We start from the raw sequence: 18,409 nt of genomic DNA on the forward strand, positions 1-18,409 counted from the left end.
TGCAAGGCAGGCGCTTATGCCGCTGAGCTAAATCCCCAGCCCCATAACACAGGTTTAACAATCCTTAAGAACCGACATTAAGTCTATCAACATTATATTACATTAGAATCATAACATTTTGCTCAGGGGCTGGGGGTTTAGCTTAGCGGCATAAGCGCCTGCCTTGCAAGCAGGCAGTCATGAGTTCGATCCCTGGTACCGATAAAAACGAAAAAGACCAAAAAAAAAAAAAAAATAACATTTTGCTCCTGGCCCCCCAAAGCCTCCTGCATATCCCTTTATGTAAAAGGGATTTAGTTCTCTAAAAAGTTGCCAAAGTCCTCAGTTTTAACATTGGTGAAAAGTCCAACTTCCAAGTCTTCTCTGAGATTTAAGACAAACTCTTAGCACAAGGCCCTATGCAAATGAAAAACTTCTAACATTCAGTGGCACAAAATAAAAATTTTCATTTCAAAAGTTACAAACAGGAGGATACAAAGGATTAGGACAAAAGCAAGTCTAGAATCCAGCAGGCAAACATTAAATCCCATAGTTGCAAGTCCAGCATCTGAAGCAATCTGTGACAAATTGTGCAACCCCAAAGAGCTTGTGTGACTTTACCCCTACAGCATTTCTGGAGGTTGTAGCTCCCACAGCTTCTCTCTTAGACTCTCTCTTTGCAGCTTTCCTCAGACGTTTCATGTTCCTGGCTTTTCCAAACTTCTGTGGTCTTTATTGCATCTTTGGCTTCACACTCACAGCTTTACATACTGCTCCCTCAGGGACATACTGCCTGGCTTCTCGGGTCTTCTGAAATCGCGGTGGAAGCCCTTTTCAACTCAGAACTCTTGCATTTGCATGCATCTAAAATCAGCACCCATGTCAATGATGCCATGGTCTGCTGCCAGTTGGAGCAGTAGCCAGGCTTTCTTGTCTCTTGGCTGTAGGCGTCAAGTGCCTGGATTCCTGAGTACTCTGAATCCAATTCTGAGGAACAAATTGTCTATGCTATTGCCTTTCTGGAACATGGTGCAGCTGCTGCCCTTCGGGAACATGGTGTTCTGTGGCTTTCTTCTCAAAGCAAGGTGTTTCACTTTTGCAGCTTTTTGTGACCCTTTGGCCATCTTTTCTATACTCCTGTTTCTTCTCAGCAATCAAGATTTTTCTCAGCTCTATCTTTGCTGTCCACAAATTTATTGGAGCTTCCTTTCTGGCCAAACTCACAATGTTTCAAATCATCCTCTTGGGCTCTTTGCTCTTTATGTTGATTCTCAATATAAAGCTATCTTTTGGAAGTCAATTCCTGTCTCAGTGAGTTGGGTTAGTAGAAAAGATTCCCCCACTACTCTTACTAGGGGAGTCAGCCCTTTTAGGATGGGAGGAGGCCTGATGTACAAAATCTCAGAAGAGTAACAGCCTGTTTCTTACCATGGGTACAAGGAGCACAGTGGGCAAGGTTCAGACCCAGGTGAGTCCTGCCCCTCAGTAAAGTTTTCCTAGCCTTGTCTTTAGGGCCCTATTCATTTTCTTTACTTTTTCTGAGCTCTAGGGCCAATAGGCCACATGAAGTGTCCAATTAATTCCCAATAACCATCTTCCCCTTGGACCATTAGTGCCATGAAGGTAAGACCACTGTCAAATCTCACACTCAAAGGGACATCATAGTGGGGAATGATCTCTCTCTCTTTTTTTTTTTTTTTTTTTTTTGTCTTTTTCCTTTTTATCGGTACCAGGGATCGAACTCACAACTGCCTGCTTGCAAGGCAGACGCTTATGCCACTGAACTAAATCCCCAGCCCTGGGGAATGATCTCTTGTACCAGCAATATGTCACTTCGTGGGCCTTTTCAATCTGGCAAGGGAAAGCTTGTACCCATTTGGAACAGGTACAAACCAAGTCCAGGAGGTAGTAGAAATCTCCACATTTAGATAGTTTAGTGAAGTCAACTTGAATATCTTCAAGTGGTGCTGACTTCACCTTTTAGACTCCTACTGGGGTCCCTGGGCCAACTTTGGGATTGTGCTGGGTGCAAGTGATACAAAATTAAACAATCTGTTTAGTGAAAGCAGTCATCCAGGGGATGTAGAAATACCAGCTAAGGCAAATTGCTAGTTTTTCTCTCCCTGTGTGGGTGGCTTTATGAGCCATCTGTAGCAGCTGGGGCCCTAGGCAGGCATCATCACTTGACCATCCTGGATCCTATACCATCAATCTGGTTCCTTTGTTTTTCTCATCTGGCTCCCAGGGAGCTCTGGCAAGCAATACAGTGTCTGGTGTCTCACTGTTGGCTTAGGCCTCACAGTCAGCCTTGTCATTCTCCGACTATGTAGATTTCCTTTCTGGTGCTCTTTGGAACTGACAACAGCAACTTCCGTGGGAGCCCAAACTGCCTCTTAAGAGTTGAAGAATACCTAGGCTGGAGATTTAGCACAGTAGCACGAATGCCTGCCTGAGAAGCATAAGGTCCTGAATTCGATCCCCAGTATAAAAAAGAGAGGTGAAGAATATTTTAAGGGTATTTTATTTCTTTCCCCCTTGCCACATGCAGCCCTCTTTCCCTATACAGAGTCCTGTATACATGTAGCATTAGGAAGACATACTTCAAATCAGTGTAGATATTGGTTAGGAGGATTAATTCTGCCCTCCGTGCCAAGGTTCCCTGTGGCAATGGCCAAGATTCTACAGTCTCCATTAAGGTGACAACTGTGTAGCCAGCCTGCCTTTTTTCTTCATCTATGTGGCTGCTGCCATCCACATAAACTCCAAATCAGGCTGCTTAAGGGGCTGGATGAGTAAGTCTTGCTGGTTGGAGTAGACTAGTTCCACAGAACTCCTTACAGTCATGCTGGGGTCCTTCATGCTGAGGGAAAGGGGTGGCTGGGTTCAAGTTGTTGGAAACTTCCACTTGGATGTGAGGATTCTCACTCAGCAAATTCGAATATTGGGTCAGCCTCAAACTGGTAGCCATTAGCATTCGTAAGAGTGACCACTGTGTGTGGGACTCACACTCGCAAATCCCGGCCTAGAGTTAGCTTGTCACCCTCCTTGGTTGGGAGGGCAGTTGCAGCGAGAGCCCTCAAGCAAGGAGGCCAACCCTGCATTACCCCATCCAGCTGATTGGACAAGCAGGCCACTGGCCTTTCCCAGGAACCAAGGGTCTGCACCAGCACCCCAACAGCCATCTTTTTCCCATTTAGTCACACAGAGGATGTAAGGCTTGCTTAGGTGAGCGAAGCCTAATCCAGTGCCTCTTCAAGTTCTCCTTTAGGGCCTTGAAGGTGGTTCACTATTCTTTTTCCTAAGTCACAGTTTCTTTTCCTCCTTTTTGGCTTCATAGAGGGGTTTTGCCTAAATAGCATAGTTGGGAGCCATATTCTACAGAAGACTGAGGCTCCCAAGAACTCCTCTCATTTCTTCTGGGTCTTGGCCTTGGGTGTTTTTTTTTTTTTTTTTTTTTGTTGTTGTCTTTTTGTCTTTTTGTCTTTTTGAGACAGCTTCACTATGCAGTTCAGGCTGAGCTTGAACTCACTGTGTAGCTGAGGCTGGCCTTGAACTCAGAGCAATCCCTCTGCCTCAGCCTTAGGCATGTTTTGCATCACTGCCTCCCAGGCTGCCCCAAATCTCTTTCTCTTGCCTAGATGAAATCCCAGGTATTTGACCTTTATGCAGCACTACTGTGTCTTTTTTCAGAACACCTTGTAGCCCTTCTGGTACAGGTGCTAAGAAGCACCTCTGCGTCTTTCTTGCATCCTTCTCAGGTTTTATGTCCTACAGGAAGTCGTCAACATATTGCAACGAAGTGCATTCCAGGGTTTGTACAGGGAATGAGTGGCGATCTCATGCCAAGCCCTCCCCCAAAATAGGGAGTTCTTAAAACCATGTAGCAGCTGAGACCAGGTGAGTTGGCCGTGTTGTCAAGTACTGGTTGATCTCCACAGAAAAGCAAAGATCAGCTGGCTCCAGGGGCCGGGCATATGCAGAAGAAAGCACCTTTCAAATCGAGGCAGATACACCACCCACTGAACTGGCCAACAGTCCTAGCAGAGTGTAAGGGTTTGGAATGGTGGAGTGCAGGATCACTGTGGCCTCACTGATTACTCAGAAATCTTGGTCAGGGAAATAGTCCCTGGTGTCTTCCTGACTGGAAGAAGAGACATATTCCAGGGTGACTGAGAGGAAACAAGGATCCCATAGGTTTGTAGTCTAAGTAAGACTGAACTTCCCCTTTGGGCTTCCTGAAGGATTGGGTATTGTTGCCAAGCAACTGACATGACATCCAGCTTGAGTCCTACCCTGTCTGGGGGCTGATCTATGGCCAGGTTAGGCAGGTTGTCTTCTGCCAAAACTTGGGGCACTGTCTAAGCAAGGCTCTGTCTTCCTTAGGGACCTTCCAGACTGGCCTATCTTGAAGCCTCTACACCTCTTGAAGATCCTACACCTTGCTTTGACTCGGTGCACCCAAACAGAGTTTGGAGTGCATTGTCTGTCTCATTGACACACTTTCATTCACACACATTCCACAAGACTCCCACCTGCCAGTAGCAGCCTGAAGTATTAAGGTGTCACGGCCCTTCTGGCAGCTAGTTGGGGCACAAGGGAGGATGATCAGTTCTCTCTGGCAGCCCCTTCTGAGAGGTTTTTCTCCAAAGTGGAGATCCTGTTCCACATTCCCTTCTAAATCAGGGTCCCTGTCCTCCTGTGATTCAGATGTCTGCCAAATGTGTGAGCCCTCCTTGGACAGCCAGCTGGGGTCTTGGCCTGCAGTGCAGAGAAGCCTCCCACAGGACAGGAAACCTGCAGGGTGTTCTCAGCAGGACTTTGCCATGTAGTCAAGCTCCCTGCTCTGTGAGTCCGTGAGAGTGTTAATCGGCCACAAGCGATTGTGTCAGATCCCAATGCCTCCAGTCAAGGAACCAAATGAAGCAAGAGACAGGATGCCAAACAAAGCCACCTAGACACGGAGCAGGAAAAAGGGGGTCCTTAATTTGCCAGAGTCTCTGCAAGGAACTCACGTCTCCTCCAGAGCTTCAAACAAAGCTTTGTCTCTACTTTTATAATGTTTTTTTCTCCACAGGGCAATTTTTCACTGGAAATTAGCACAAAGCAAGGTTCCAGAAGCAGAGTAGTGATTAAGCAGGTGAACAATGGTCAAGGGAGAAGGGAGAGCAGGGAGTTCTGACAGAACTTTTCAAGTCTCTTATGCTCTGCTGATGTTACATTATAGATGCACCTGTGCATAGCCAGGGTCCTAACCATCAACCTCCTCACAGAGCTGAGCTGTACAGTTAACCTGTAGTCGCTAGAGGGTGGCTTCCTCTCAATTGAGGTAAAAAGAACTTATGGAACATGCCACCATTAACCCAAAAATAAAGTGCACTAACACTTAGGGCTTCTGGCAAAGGCAGTAGCAGTGGTATTTGAGAAACACATTTTGAGGAGGGACTGTGGAGCCACTTTAACAAAGAAAAATACTGAGACAGCTCTATGATCTTAGAGACAGAGTACAGGTGGTTTTATGTGAAGCTTAAGTATCTCTCTATGGAGCACCTATGAAAGTCAAAATAGTCTGGCATGGTAGTCTAGTATGCTGTAATCCCAGCACTCAGTGCAAGGATATCTTGGGCTACATAGTGAATTTAAGGACATCCTGAACTAGAGAGACTTTACCTCAAAAAAACAAACAGCCGTCCTCACCAGGCATGGTGGCATATGCCTGTAATCCCAGAACTCTTAAAAGGTGAGGCTGAAAGATTGGTATGAGTTTCAGGGACATTGGGCTACACAGTAAATTTAAAGCCAGCCTGAGTACATAGTGAGGTATTCTCAAAAACAACAACAGCATCAACAACAAAAAAGTTGGGCATGGTGGAGTACGCTTGGAACCTCAGTACTCAGGGAGGCTGCGGCAGGATTGCTATGAGTTTGAGGCCAGCCTGGGCTACATAGTGAGACCCTATCTCAAAAAACTAAACAAAAACAAATAAACAAAAAAAGTGATGTGTGGTGGCACATGCCTGTAATCCAGCACTCAGGAGGCTGCGGCAGGAGGAGCTCCATGAATTTGAGGCCACTTTGGGCTACATAGTAAGTTCAAGGCCAATCTGAACTGCATAGCAAGACCCTGTCTCAAAAAACCAAACTAAACCAAATTAACATGTGAAGGATATTTGAGGTAGTGGGTGGGAGTATAGTTAGTGATAGAGCACTTCCATTGCATAGGCAAGACCCTGCGCTGATCCTCAGACACAGGAAATGGGAGGGAGTATGGCAGAAAGAAACCTTACTGGAAAAGAATAAAGTACTTTCATTTCCTTCGAGTCTCTCTCACATGTAGATTAGCCTCCCAGCAGTTGGGAGGCTGAAGCAGGAGAATTGTTATGAATTCAAGGCAGGCTTGCACTACACAGTGAGTTCAAGGCCAACCTGAAATACAAGGTGAAGCCCTGTCTTGAAAAAACTAAAATGTTAAATAAAACCAAAAAAATACTAGACTTCATATTTGCATTTCCATTTTACATAGACCTGAGAGCTTGACACTGAAGTTACGTAGCTAATAACCACTTGAATCCAGGCTCAGCATTTTTTCCCATTAGTCCATGCTTGCAGTACATAATGATTACATTCAATGTGGGTAATCAGTACATGCACTCCACACATTTCATTCTTTTTTTCCCTTTCCTCCCACCTTTTCATCAGCATCAGATTCATTTATATATCTTTTTTTTTTTTTTAATCGGTACCAGGGATCAAACTGACGACTGTGTGCTTGCAGGGCAGGCGCTTATGCTGCTGAGCAAAATCCCCAGCCCCCTCATTTATTTATCTTATAAATCTTTGGTGACACATCCCTGTAACCCCAGTACTGAGCTGAGGCAGAAGGATCACTTTGAGTTCCAGGCCAGCCTGAACTACATCGCGTGCACGACCTTCACAAAAGAAAAAAAAAAAAGACTAGCAAGATTTATTTGAAAAAATAAAAGTGAACAGTAAAAGAGAAACTGGCTCTGCAGAATGAGCCTGTGCTGAGTAAAAAAAGAAAAAGCAAGATAAAGTACCTTGAAAAGGGGCTGGGGATTTAGCTCAGTGGCATAAGCATCTGTCTTGTAAGCAGGCAGTCATGAGTTTGATCCCTAGTACCGATAAAAAGGAAAAAAAAAAAAAAATACCCTGAAGAAAGCAGGGCAGGCTATTATGAGGAAAGCCACTAAGAGTAGGCTTTTTGGCTTGTGTCCTATTATAAGGCCCAATTTCCAAGGGAACCCAAGAGAACTCCCACATACAGGTGCTAAGAGGCAATGCTGGGATCCCACTCCCTAAAGCGACCTCAGGTCTAGGCTATCACATTATCTTGGTTACTTTTCTCTCATTTTTGGGACAAAATACCTGACACTCAAAATTAAGGAAAGAGGGGCTGGGGATTTAGCTCAGTGGCATAAGCACCTGCCTTGCAAGCGCGTGTTTTTGAGTTCGATTCCCGGTACCGATTAAAAAAAAAATTAAGGAAAGAAAAGTTCATTTAGCTCAGTTTGTGGAGGTTTCAGTCTATAATTAGCTGGCTCCAAAGCAGGGTGGAATAGCACAGGAGTGACATTTAAAGGTGGCCAATGACAAGAAAAGTAGCAAGAGCAAAAAGCAGGGAGAGCAGGCCTCTTTTATTCCGTGAATTGTAAGCAAGCTACCACCCACTAGGGTGGGTGTAGCACTCACATCTCCCTGCACTCCTCTTACACAGGATGGGGATGTTTACAAAGTAAGGCCCCTGATCCCCTGCTGAGTCACTAGTTAAATTTCTAAACTTCTCAAATTGGCACAGTGGATCCCCGGTACCGATGAAAAAGAAAAAGACACACAAAAAAACTTGCCTCAGTTCTTATGAGAAGCACATGTGCAAGGCTTTGGGAACTGTTCTACACGTTTTCCAGAATCTTGACTACTTCAACTAGTTTTGCCACGCCCTAATCTATCTCAGTCTCAATATAGCGTTCAAGCTGGTTTTGAACTCACTATGTAGCTGCTGGTCTCGAACTCGCAGCAGTCCTCCTGCCTCAGCCTCCCAAGTGCTGAAATTACAGGTGTGTGCCACCATAGCCAGCTGAAATACATTTCTTTATTCATTCATCTGTTGATGGTCATATAGTCTGCTTTCATGCTTTAGCTATTATGAATCATGTTGCTTACAAACGTGTATGGATGTGTCACTGTGGTATGATGTGTTTAACTCTTTTGGTATGATGCCTAGAAGGGGAATAGCTGGGTCAAATGGATTTCTATTTTTAGTTTTTTGAGGAAGCTTCCCCCTCAAATGCACCCCCTGCACTTGTTACTGGATAATAGCTTTCTCTCTCTCTCTCTCTCTCTCTCTCTCTCTCTCTCTCTCTCTCTCTCACACACACACACACACACACACACTTTCTTTTTTGGTTAAGACAGGTCTTACTTGATAGTGCAGGCTGACCTTGAACTCACTGCAATCCTTCGTGGGTCCTAGGGTAACAGGCATTTGTAGCCACACCTGGGTTATTAATTTCTTGGTAATAGCCATTCTTTCTGGAATGGATGGACTCTCAGTGTTAATTTGCATTTTCCCATTAAAAGTGTATTTATTGCCTGACTGTACTTCTGAAAAGTGTTTATACATTTCAGATGTCCGTGGGTTTGTTTTTTCCTTTTTATCGGTACTGGGAATCGAACTCACGACTGCCTGCTTCAAGGCAGGCGCTTATGCCACTGTGCTAAATCTCCAGCCCCTGTCCATGGGTTTTTAACTTCCAGGTAAACTTTATCTACAGGATTAGTTCTGCCAAACTGTCTAGCAATTAACAGGGGAATACACAGTTCATCTGTGTAGGACCGACTGGGAACACAAAAATAGGAGCAATTTTCACGTTATCAGGGTGTCTGGGATATTCCAGCTTCTGTGGGAAAAAGAAAGTGCAGCTTAGTCTCCATCCCTAAGCTGTCAAGTAAGCCGTCTGGGAGGATGGGGCGGAAAACAGGAATGTGGAAGGTGTCAAAACGCTAGATCTCAATGGTAAACCCCTTTTTGATTTGCTCTTGAATACTGGGAATCAAACTCCGGATCTCATGCTTGCCTGGCAGACGCTTATGCCGCTGAGCTAACCATCAACGCTCACTCATCAATCCTGAAGCTTTAAGGAGGGTCCAACGTACTGGCAGGGCAACCTATTGTTCCCTTTTTTCCCGCCTTCCCGCTCACCTAGCCCAGAATCCACAAACAGGCAACAGGCCAGAGAATAGCGAAACAACCCGCCACGCAAGCTGCAACAAACACTACCCGGCCCACAATGCCATAGGCCTCCGAGCCAATGGGCTTCGTCTTGCTGCGCAAACGCAGTGGCCTCCAGTTGTCACCGAGCCTAGGGCAGGTGTCCACCGCGGAAGACTACAAATTTCCCAGGGACACATCCCAGCAGCCTCTGCGGGCAAGATGGCCGCGCTGAGGGCAGAAGTTGAGGTGAGCTGGAAATAGGCCTGGGCTCCCGGGCGGAGCGCCTCAAGATCCCAGCCAACAAATGCAGATGAGCTCTGCTCGCCGCAGCCATGAGGTCGTCCTGATAGAACCTGTGCGCTGATAGACAACCCCGGAATTTTGCTGCCCTGGGCTGGAAGTTCCGGCAAGACTACAGAGTGAGCGCCGGTAAAGCAGCTCCTGTTCTGGCAGGTGCGACCCTGACTGCTCCATGCCCGCGAGCACGGGGAGGCTGGGCTTCGCCCAGGGTCGTCCCCTCTGCTGGTTGCTGTGCGCTGTCACCTTAAAGCTCTGGTAAGGACGGAAAAGGAGGGCGGGCGAGAACCCTCCCCGGGGGATGGGGGACACCTCCTCCTGGACGAAGGTGGGTGTGCCTTGTTTTCTGGATTCTAACTGTTGCACTCTCCACTCTCCGCTGCAGCCAAGCAGAGGCTCCCGTTCAGGAGGAAAAACTGTCCGGTAAGTGATTTTCTAGGAACCTAAACCCCTATTTTTTTTTTTTTTTAATCTCTTCCTGATACACCAGGAGCCCAAGTGAAAGAGGACGGCAGCACACGGGATGAGGGTGTGCCCTTTGTTGAGAAGGTGATGGGTGGAATTTTGGAAGAAATGTTTTCTGAATTAGCCGGGGGCGGGGGGGGGCCTGGCATTTTTCTCTCTGTTTAGTGAGCACCTCTACTTTGTCGTGCTGGTTGGTGGAAGAGTTCGTCGTGGCAGAAGAGTGTGCTCCGTGTTCTACTTTCCAGGCTGTAAGTATCTGCTTTCTCTTTTGCCCACATCTAACCAGTCAAGTGTCACTGTGCATGCCTTTGTATTGTTTTTCTTGTCTTTGTAGTCTCAGTGGATGTCCAGATATGAATTTGCTTCTTTCCCTGAAAATATGCCCCATTCTTTCCATGTTCTGTTTATTCTCAATATAATGGGCTCTGGAATTTATCCTTATCATTCCTAATCTCCTGCCCTCCTACACATATGCATAATCGCACAACTATTACCTCCCCAGTCCATACCAGAACTCCTCTTTTATTTAGCTCTGGTTTTTGCAGTTAGGTACCTGCTGCTGAATGGCAGTCCCTCTGCTCCTGCTGCTCTTCCTAACACAGGCTTTGGTCCTTTTCTGCTGATAGAAAACCATCCCCGAGTGTGGTTCTACGGGATACATAGAGAAAATCACATGCAGTGCATCTAAAAAGAATGAGTTCAAAAGGTAAGAATTGTTTCTCTTAAAAACTTCCTTTGATCCTGTGACTTAGGTAAACAGTCATTCCTTTCTCCTGGTCTAAGGGTAGTGTGCTAGGTATTGGAAAGAGGAAGGTTTGTTGGAGACAGGATGTTGCTGTTTAGTTCAAGCTGGATTCAGAACTCCAGGCAATCCTCTTACCTCAGCCTTCCAAGTACTAAGATTACAGGCATGCACCACTGTACCCAGGAGGGCTTCTGGAGCCTAATAATTTAAATTCAAGTCTTAGCTCTGCTCCTTAGCATAGTTATTAGCCACATTTTTTCTTGTTCTTTTTTCTTCTGTACCGGGGATTGAATGTATGACCTTACGCTTGCCAGGCTGGCACTTACGCCACTGAGCTAACTCCCAGCCCTGTATTTTTTCATCAGTAAAACTGATTAATGTTGGCTCACCAAGAACTGTAAACACATTATAGAGCTGACTTCTCTTTTCCTTTGGGATATTACCTTCATTAGGCAGATGTAGAAAAGAGATTAGAAGGAGCTGTCTCATCTTCCCTGGAAATAACTGTTCCTTCCTACCCCCAGCTGCCGCTCAGCTCTGATGGAACAACACTTATTCTGGAAATTTGAAGGGGCTGTCATAGTTGTGGCCTTGATCTTTGCTTGTCTCGTCATCATTCGTCAGCGACAGCTGGACAGAAAGGCTCTGGAAAAGGTCCGGAAACAAATTGAATCCATATAACTACCCCACCATCTATCCTGGGTCTTATAGACCATGTTTTAACAGAAAGAGTGGAATGGACTGGTTTGTGCCCTTGCTTCTTTGGAGTCTGTGGTGTTACACCCTTTCCCCATCTTCCTCTTCACATCACTCCTGAGCACAATAAAATAAAAGTCAAATAATTGCCTTCTCGACAGTGATCTGCTTTGGAACAGAAAGACATGGAAGCAGAAAGCAAAGGGCACAGGGGATGGCAATCTCCCAAGCTCCTGTCTTCCCCGTGTTTTACTACTTACTTAAAACTTCTGGGTTGCAGTTTTAGCTAGAAAGTTTTATTTTTCAGTCAAAGCTTCTGTTTCCCTAAACCCTATCCCCAAAGAAGTAATAAAATCACAGATACATAGGGGCTGGGGATAAAGCTCAACGGCACAGTGTCTGCCAGGCAAGCATGACATCCTGAGTTCGATTCCTGGTACCAAAAAAAAAAAAAAAAAAAAAAAAATCACAGATACATAAAGTCTTTGGGATGCACACTCATTTGGGAAACTGGGCTTCAGGATACAGACATCTCCTGGGCAGTGTGGCGAACCTATGGCATGCATGTAGCAGTGGGCTGTCTGTCATGGTTGAAAACTTTTATCACTGTCCCAGGGTGTTAAGTGATTCAGATCCCTAAGGGAAGAGATAGTGAGTGGGAATTCTTGTTGGAAGCAGAGCCTGAGGAGCACCCTAGATTCCTTACTGTGACTGAGAAGATCTCTGCCCTAGCTCACATCTCATCTGCACGCACACTTCTGAGGTACCCCCTGGATCCAGTCTTTACGCCTGTCTTCTCTGGTGGGATCCTTGAGCCATTTGCCTTCTGGACGCCAGGCGACTCGATTACTGGAACCTCCAGACTTCCTCCCATGTCCTTGTGGGTTAGGATATTTCTGGAAATCACTGAGGGGAAGGAAAAAAGCAGTAGAGTACCTATCAAGTACCCAGTACTCCCTCTTGGGCAGGCGATCCTATATAGGATCGGACCTCTCCCATAGCTTTTTCTTTTTTCTCCTCTCCTTTGTTTTCCTGAGATAGTCTTGCTATATTGCCTGTGCTAGTCTGGAACTTGGGGGATCAAGTCATCCTTCTGTCTCAGCCTCCAAAGAGATGGAGCCAGAAGTATACCACCCCACCCGACCTCCCCTGCTTGCCCTCTGTGAGCATCCCTTCCTCACAGGAGAGCGCCTTGTCCTTTCTCTCACCTCCATGAGGCTGGTATTCTTCAGGGCCAGCTTCTGGTAGACTCTGAAAAGGGCTGAAGCTGGGCAGGATGATGAGAGCCAGAGAAAAGAGAAGGATCTGGAAGGAGCCAAAAGGACATTTAATGCTGTGGGACAATAAAGGAAGAGATCAGAGGGAATGGACAACAGTTGGAGTTGTTATGGGAGAAAGATAAAGGAGTAGGGATAGGGGAATCAGGATGGGCGATGGTGGAGGTGGGGAGATAGTGAATGGGCTGTTGGTACCAGAAGGCAGGTGCTGGTCTGGGCAGCTTTGTTGGAGGTCTGAGCAATGAGCATCTGTAGCTGACGGAGCTGCGCCACCAGGGAGCTGGAAAGGGGTGAAGAGTTAGTACCTTCTGGGAGCCCTGGCCAGCAATGGGGCCCGATGAGCTGCACTCTCCCTGCCCCTGGTGCTGTACTCACACATTATGTCTCTCCAGCTCCTGGACTTTTTTCTGCAGCTCCTGGTTCTGTGCAGAACAGGCTGCTACCCTAGGGAAGATGGAGAGAGAGGACAAACTCAGCACTCTCAGCCCCTTAACCTTCACTGCCTTGGTGAGGAAGGCCCACAGGATGCCAGAAATGGGAGCTACATACCTACTCTCCAGCCCATCAATATATTCTTTCTTCCGCCGCCGACTGTCTTGAGCTGATTGCTTGTTCCGAATTTTTCTCCTGACCTTCTTGAGGACCTTCTCCTCTGCCTGGAGGACCAGACTGTGTCAGGCCTGTAACCTCTCACAATTTCTGACCTCTTCCCTGGGATCCTGGCTTCTCAGAAGCCAGGGTTGGATTCCAAGGCTGGGTTAGCGTTTGGGGAAGAGAGTTACCTTGGTAAGGGGCAGATGAGAGGGCAGAGAAACCCCTTCCTGCCCCAGTAGCCGCTTCTCCTCATCTGTCAAGAGCAGGGTTTGGCAGGGCAGCTGTGAGGTGGGGCAGGAAAAGATGAGAAGCTAGCAGGAGAGTCATCCCAGTCCTACCCTCCCTGGGCCTCCAGAGTGCTGTCTGTACTGAGGAAGTAACAGCCAAACTAGAGGTGAGATCAGCGGTAGAGACAGTCTCTGCATCACACCCAAGGGATCTCCCGAGGCCGAGAAGAGAGCTGTGGTTTTCTTGCATCTTTTGGCTGCAGCCTTAGGGCCTTCATATTCTCAGCGAGCTGGGAAGGGTCTGGTGTGGTTCCTGTCTCCCAGAACTTTAAAGGCATTTGAAAGATTCTGCAGGATCTCTGCAGTCAAGTCTGCTTAATTTCCTAACAACAGATAAATCATTTGCCATGTACTTCCATTTGGCAGGGTGTGCTCCATTTTTCAGGCTTTCCTGCTGTGACAAGGGACTCTCCAAGGGCAGCCAGACCACATAGCTGCTTACAACAAAGTAGGTGGGGAGAGGAGACAGTGTCTGTGGTTAACCTGTGCCCATCATCTGTACTTTGACTTCCCTCTAGTACTCCTTTTTGAAAAAAAGGAATTTTTTTTTTTTTTTTTTTTTTAGTTTGGGCAAGTGTCGTTCTGTTGTAGTGGAGACTACAGACTGAACCGAAAACTTCACATTTACTGTATTGGTGCTCTACCACTGAGTTAGTCCCCAGTCCTTTTGTTTTGTTTTGTTTTGTTTTGGTACCAGGGATTGAACTCATAGCTTTGCGCTTGCCAGGCAGACACTTATGCCACTGAGCTAAATCCCCAGGCCTTGTTTTGTTTGGTTTTTCTGAGACAGGGTATCACTATCTAGTTCAGACCCGCCTTCAACTTGCTTTGTAGCCCAGGCTGACCTCGAACCCAGAGATCTTCTTGCCTCAGGCTCTTGAGTGCTGGGATTACAGGTATGTGCCCCATGTCCAATTTTAGAGTCCTTTTTATTTTTGAGACAGAGTCTCCTAAATTGCCTGCGCTTAACCTCAATCCTCCTTCCTCAGTTTCCAAAGTACTTAGGATTACGGTGTGAGCCACCACACTCATATTTTTTTTTTTGTCTTTTTTTTTTTTTTATGACCTTCAATCCATTCCAATTTTTTTTGTCTTTTTGAGATAGGATCTCCTTATGCAGTTCAGGTTGGCCTTGAACTCCCAATGATCCTCCTGCCTCAGCCTCCCAAATGCTGCAATTACCGGTGTGCACCATCATGCCTGGCTGGCCATCTCCTTTAACAATACTTGCTTCACTTTGTACCCAGCTTGGGCAACTTGGAAGAAGAAAGGACTGGAGATTTAGCTCAGTGTGAAGGCCCTGGGGTCTTGTTTTTTTGGCTTTGGGTTTTGGTTAAACCATTTCCTATTGTTTCCTTCTGCTTCCTGTTTGATGAAACTATTGGGAGATTTTTTTCCAAACTAATCAAAATGCCCAAAAATATGGCCCAGAGAGTTTTATCTAAAACAAACAAACATGCACAAACATTCTGGCACTTCTGATGTCCAGTTACCTTATTTTTGTTTCATTGTGTGTGCGTGTGTATGTGTGTTGTTTTTGAGAAAGGGCCTTACTTTGTAGTATAGGCTGGCCTTGAACTATGTAGTTTTTTTCATTTTTTGTCTTTTTCCTTTTTATCAGTACCGGGGATTGAACTCAGGACTGCCTGCTTGCAAGGAAGGCGCTTATGCCGCTGAGCTAAATCCCCAGCCCAGTTTTTTTGTTTGTTTGTTTGCTTTGTCCTTTTGAGACAGGGTCTCGCTGTGCAGTTCAGGCTGCCCTTGAGCTCACTTTGTAGCCTAGGCTGGTCTAGAACTCACAATGATCCCCTGCCTCAGCCTCCTGAGTGCTGGGATTACAGGCGTGAGCCATCATGCCTGGCTTCACTATGTAGTTTGAAATGACTTCAAATTCTCAGTGATCCTCCTGTCTGAGCCTTTCAAGTGCTGGGATTACAGGTGTGTCCCACCATGCCCAGCAAGTCAGTTTTAAGTTTTCTGCCTGAGATTCTAAAATGCAACTTGACATCTGGTCCCAGTTTCAATCCCAGATTTAAAGGAAGATAGTCCCATTCCCTACCTTGTGGGTACAAGGAACACTTCCTAGGGTGAAGGGAGAAGAGTGAGCAAAGCAAAGCAAGCCTCCCTGCCCACAGCATTGGGACAAGATGTGGGAAGCAGTCTGTGGGGACACGGCTCTGCCCTAGCCCTTCTCCCCCACCCTGTGCTCACTAACCATTTGGATTCAAAGGTGTCCTGTCCCAGTTCTACGTCCTGACCAAGGCTGAGATGATGGCTCTCACTGAGTACACAGGGAACACAAGGTCTGGGCTTTCCCCAGATTCCCTCAGCTGAGTCATCACCACCTACCCCAAGGCTTCTCTCTGCCTTGGACTTTCCCAGCTGTTGAATCTGTTCATGTCACCTTGCTCTACAGGCCACAAAAAGTGGGGCAAAGACACAGTTCCAGATCAGTTTCCTTCCCTTCTCCCCTTGGTCTACCTCTTGGTACTGGGGTGCTGATTGAGGCCTAGACTCACCAGGGTGGCTGGAGGTACTGAGGCCATGGCAGTGGGCAGGATGTGGGTACGAGCATCAAAGATCAGCTCATGGGCGACACGGGCATCAGGTACCAACTGTGGGCTCCACTGATCTGGAGGAAACAGTGGCTGGAGGTCGGAAAGAGAGGACACTCTATGGCAACAGGGTCTGGGAAGCCCCTTGCGTTCTTCCCACAGAACACTGACCTAGCTGGATGGAGAGAAGCCCTAAGGTTGGCCCAGCTTCCCCCTGCGCCTGCTGAAGAGCCCCTGCTTCATAGATGACCTCATACAGGGCAGGAGAACCAGGTGCCAGTGGGCCTGGGGGGCTGTCTGAGTGGCCAGGGTCCTCTGAGATGCCACTATCACTGCCAGGAGAAGCTTCGGAGCAGTACACTTCATTGGGGTCGATGAAAAGCTTCAGGAAATCCTCAGACTCACTTTCTTGAAGGCCCTATAATAGGAGAAAGTATAGTACGGGCCAGGAAGAATTTCAGCAGTCTTACCTGACATCAGACTTAGATCTCTCATGTTTTAATTTCAGTCCCTTCTGTCCTTGGTCATATAGATACATAGTCACATCTTTGGGATCTCTGTTCTGGGACTTTTCTCTCAAGAGGGCTTCTTGGGCAACCCATTCAGGACCCCTCCTGTCTCTTGGGAGCTATTCCCAATTCCCCCACTTCTATTTCCCATTCTTTTTCTCCAATAAATTTTCCTGTTCTTAAAAAACAAAAGAAAGGGGGAGTCTCAGAAGGGCTTCTCATCACCGGTCACCCACCACATTGGAACAGCAGTGGCCCCCACTGGGGTCCCAGCCTTGCCGTCCTTGTTCTTGGAGCCTGGTCTCTGGAACCTCCGGAAGGGAACAGGTGAAGCCCCGCTCCACGAAGGACCCTGCGGAGAAGATATCTTCTGGGGGCTCCAGGAACACATCCAGCAGGTCGGAGGACCCAAGATCCATGCTTCTGCAGGAAAGTACGCAGAGCAATCATCAAGGGAGGCGACAGTTCTTCCCACCCCACAGCGTCCTCCTTCCACACTTGCCATAGCTCCTCACCGGCCAGACCTTCTTGCTGAGGGTCACAGGCCCAGCCCGCAGATCAGCCTGGCCGGGACGCAGCGACACCTGTGAGTTCTTCCTCCAGGATCTGCATCCTGGTCCTGCCCAGCTAAGCTCCGCCTCGAGCTAGGCACCTGCAAAGCTAGCTGCACCTTGCAGTGGCCACGATAGGGGCGCTGAGTCGGGGAGTAGAGGACTGAGACGCGGAACTGCATCTAGGAGAAACAGCCACAACCTTCTTGCCTCAGTTTCTCCTTTTAGCCTTAGTTTCTCCTAGTGGTAGATTTTCCTGAGGTTTTGGTGTCTCCTCAGGGAGGACCAAATGTAGCCGCGACTGCAGTACTATAAGCATGAGTGCCCAATCCGCTTTAGGAACAAAAGGGGTTTCTAGGCCTGCCCTCCCCCACCGTTTTGCCCTCTTCCCATGCTTGAATCCTGATTGGAAGCCACACATACAAAGGTTCCAAGGGGCACACTATGGAACCAATGGAATCACCCGCTCGAGACCAACTCCTTGTAATTGGTCAGAATAGGGGTTTCTGACCAATGGAGTTGCAATATTTGTTAGGCAGGGATTGCGTTCGGTGGAACTGGAGGTCTCGCTGGCAACCGGAAAATAGAGTGGAAGGAAGTAGGACCAAAGTTCTGGGGATGTGGGCAGGGTGGATGGGGTTTGCTTGCCACGCGACCTCGAAGCTTTTGGTTGCTGTCTAGGTGGGGGATAAACAACCTGCTGACCCAAGCGAAGCGCCACGGTTTTGACCCAGAAGCCGGAAGGTTGCGCAAGGGCGGGTTTCCAGTCCGTGATCCGCATGTTACTTTGCGGGCGGACGACGGTGGGACAGTCACAGACCGAGGGGCGGGGACTACAAAACTGGGGCAAGTCAGGAAATCTTTAGCGTTAGGTGGGAGACTTTTTTTTTTTTCCTTTTACCATTTCCCTCCCCTCCCTTCAACTCCTCTCCAAGTGTGGGAGTTTATATTGGGGGGTGTTACATTTTGAGACATGGTCTCATTATGTGGTGCAGGCTGACTTTGAACTCTAAGTAATATTCCTGCCTCAGCCTCTCAAGTGCTGAAATTAGGGACAAACCACCACTTCCGGCTTTGTATTTATATCATTTATTTTTTAAATTATTAGTTTGTTTGCAATGCCTAATAATTACATACATTATGGAAAGCTGGCACATGTACATAAATATCTCGTTTTCTCATTCTCTTCCTTTCCTCTCCACATTTTAAAACTACTCTCTAGGCC

General features: G+C 47.2%; 2 protein-coding genes across 5 annotated transcripts; one reads left to right on the plus strand and one right to left on the minus strand.

The window, feature by feature from the left end:
- The first annotated feature begins 9,370 nt into the window (after positions 1 to 9,370).
- On the plus strand, positions 9,371 to 11,557 carry Jtb (jumping translocation breakpoint). Its single transcript, XM_003475560.5, has 5 exons — positions 9,371 to 9,763; positions 9,891 to 9,928; positions 10,136 to 10,218; positions 10,597 to 10,676; positions 11,240 to 11,557. The coding sequence occupies exons 1-5, from the start codon at positions 9,681 to 9,683 to the stop codon at positions 11,394 to 11,396; spliced, it is 441 nt and encodes a 146-aa protein (XP_003475608.1). The 5' UTR covers positions 9,371 to 9,680; the 3' UTR covers positions 11,397 to 11,557.
- A 128-nt stretch (positions 11,558 to 11,685) lies between these two features.
- On the minus strand, positions 11,686 to 17,574 carry Creb3l4 (cAMP responsive element binding protein 3 like 4). Of its 4 annotated transcripts, none has more exons than XM_013159009.3 (10): positions 17,158 to 17,573; positions 16,870 to 17,056; positions 16,296 to 16,542; positions 16,089 to 16,201; positions 13,471 to 13,563; positions 13,238 to 13,344; positions 13,064 to 13,132; positions 12,884 to 12,968; positions 12,620 to 12,716; positions 11,686 to 12,317 (listed from the first exon to the last, which is right to left on the minus strand). In XM_013159009.3, exons 2-10 carry the CDS (start codon positions 17,050 to 17,052, stop codon positions 12,145 to 12,147), a joined length of 1,167 nt encoding a protein of 388 aa, XP_013014463.1. In that variant the 5' UTR covers positions 17,053 to 17,056; positions 17,158 to 17,573; the 3' UTR covers positions 11,686 to 12,144. The 4 variants fall into 4 exon arrangements, with proteins under 4 accessions (XP_013014463.1, XP_003475415.2, XP_063106561.1 ...); XM_003475367.5 differs by having other exon boundaries at positions 17,149 to 17,572; XM_063250491.1 differs by lacking the exon at positions 16,296 to 16,542 and having other exon boundaries at positions 16,089 to 16,217; positions 17,149 to 17,574.
- Between the last annotated feature and the right edge of the window lie 835 nt (positions 17,575 to 18,409).

The sequence above is a fragment of the Cavia porcellus genome, unplaced genomic scaffold (assembly GCF_034190915.1).
Source record: "Cavia porcellus strain 051 isolate PalLab524CR breed Dunkin Hartley unplaced genomic scaffold, mCavPor4.1 scaffold_6, whole genome shotgun sequence".
NCBI lineage: Eukaryota > Metazoa > Chordata > Mammalia > Rodentia > Caviidae > Cavia > Cavia porcellus.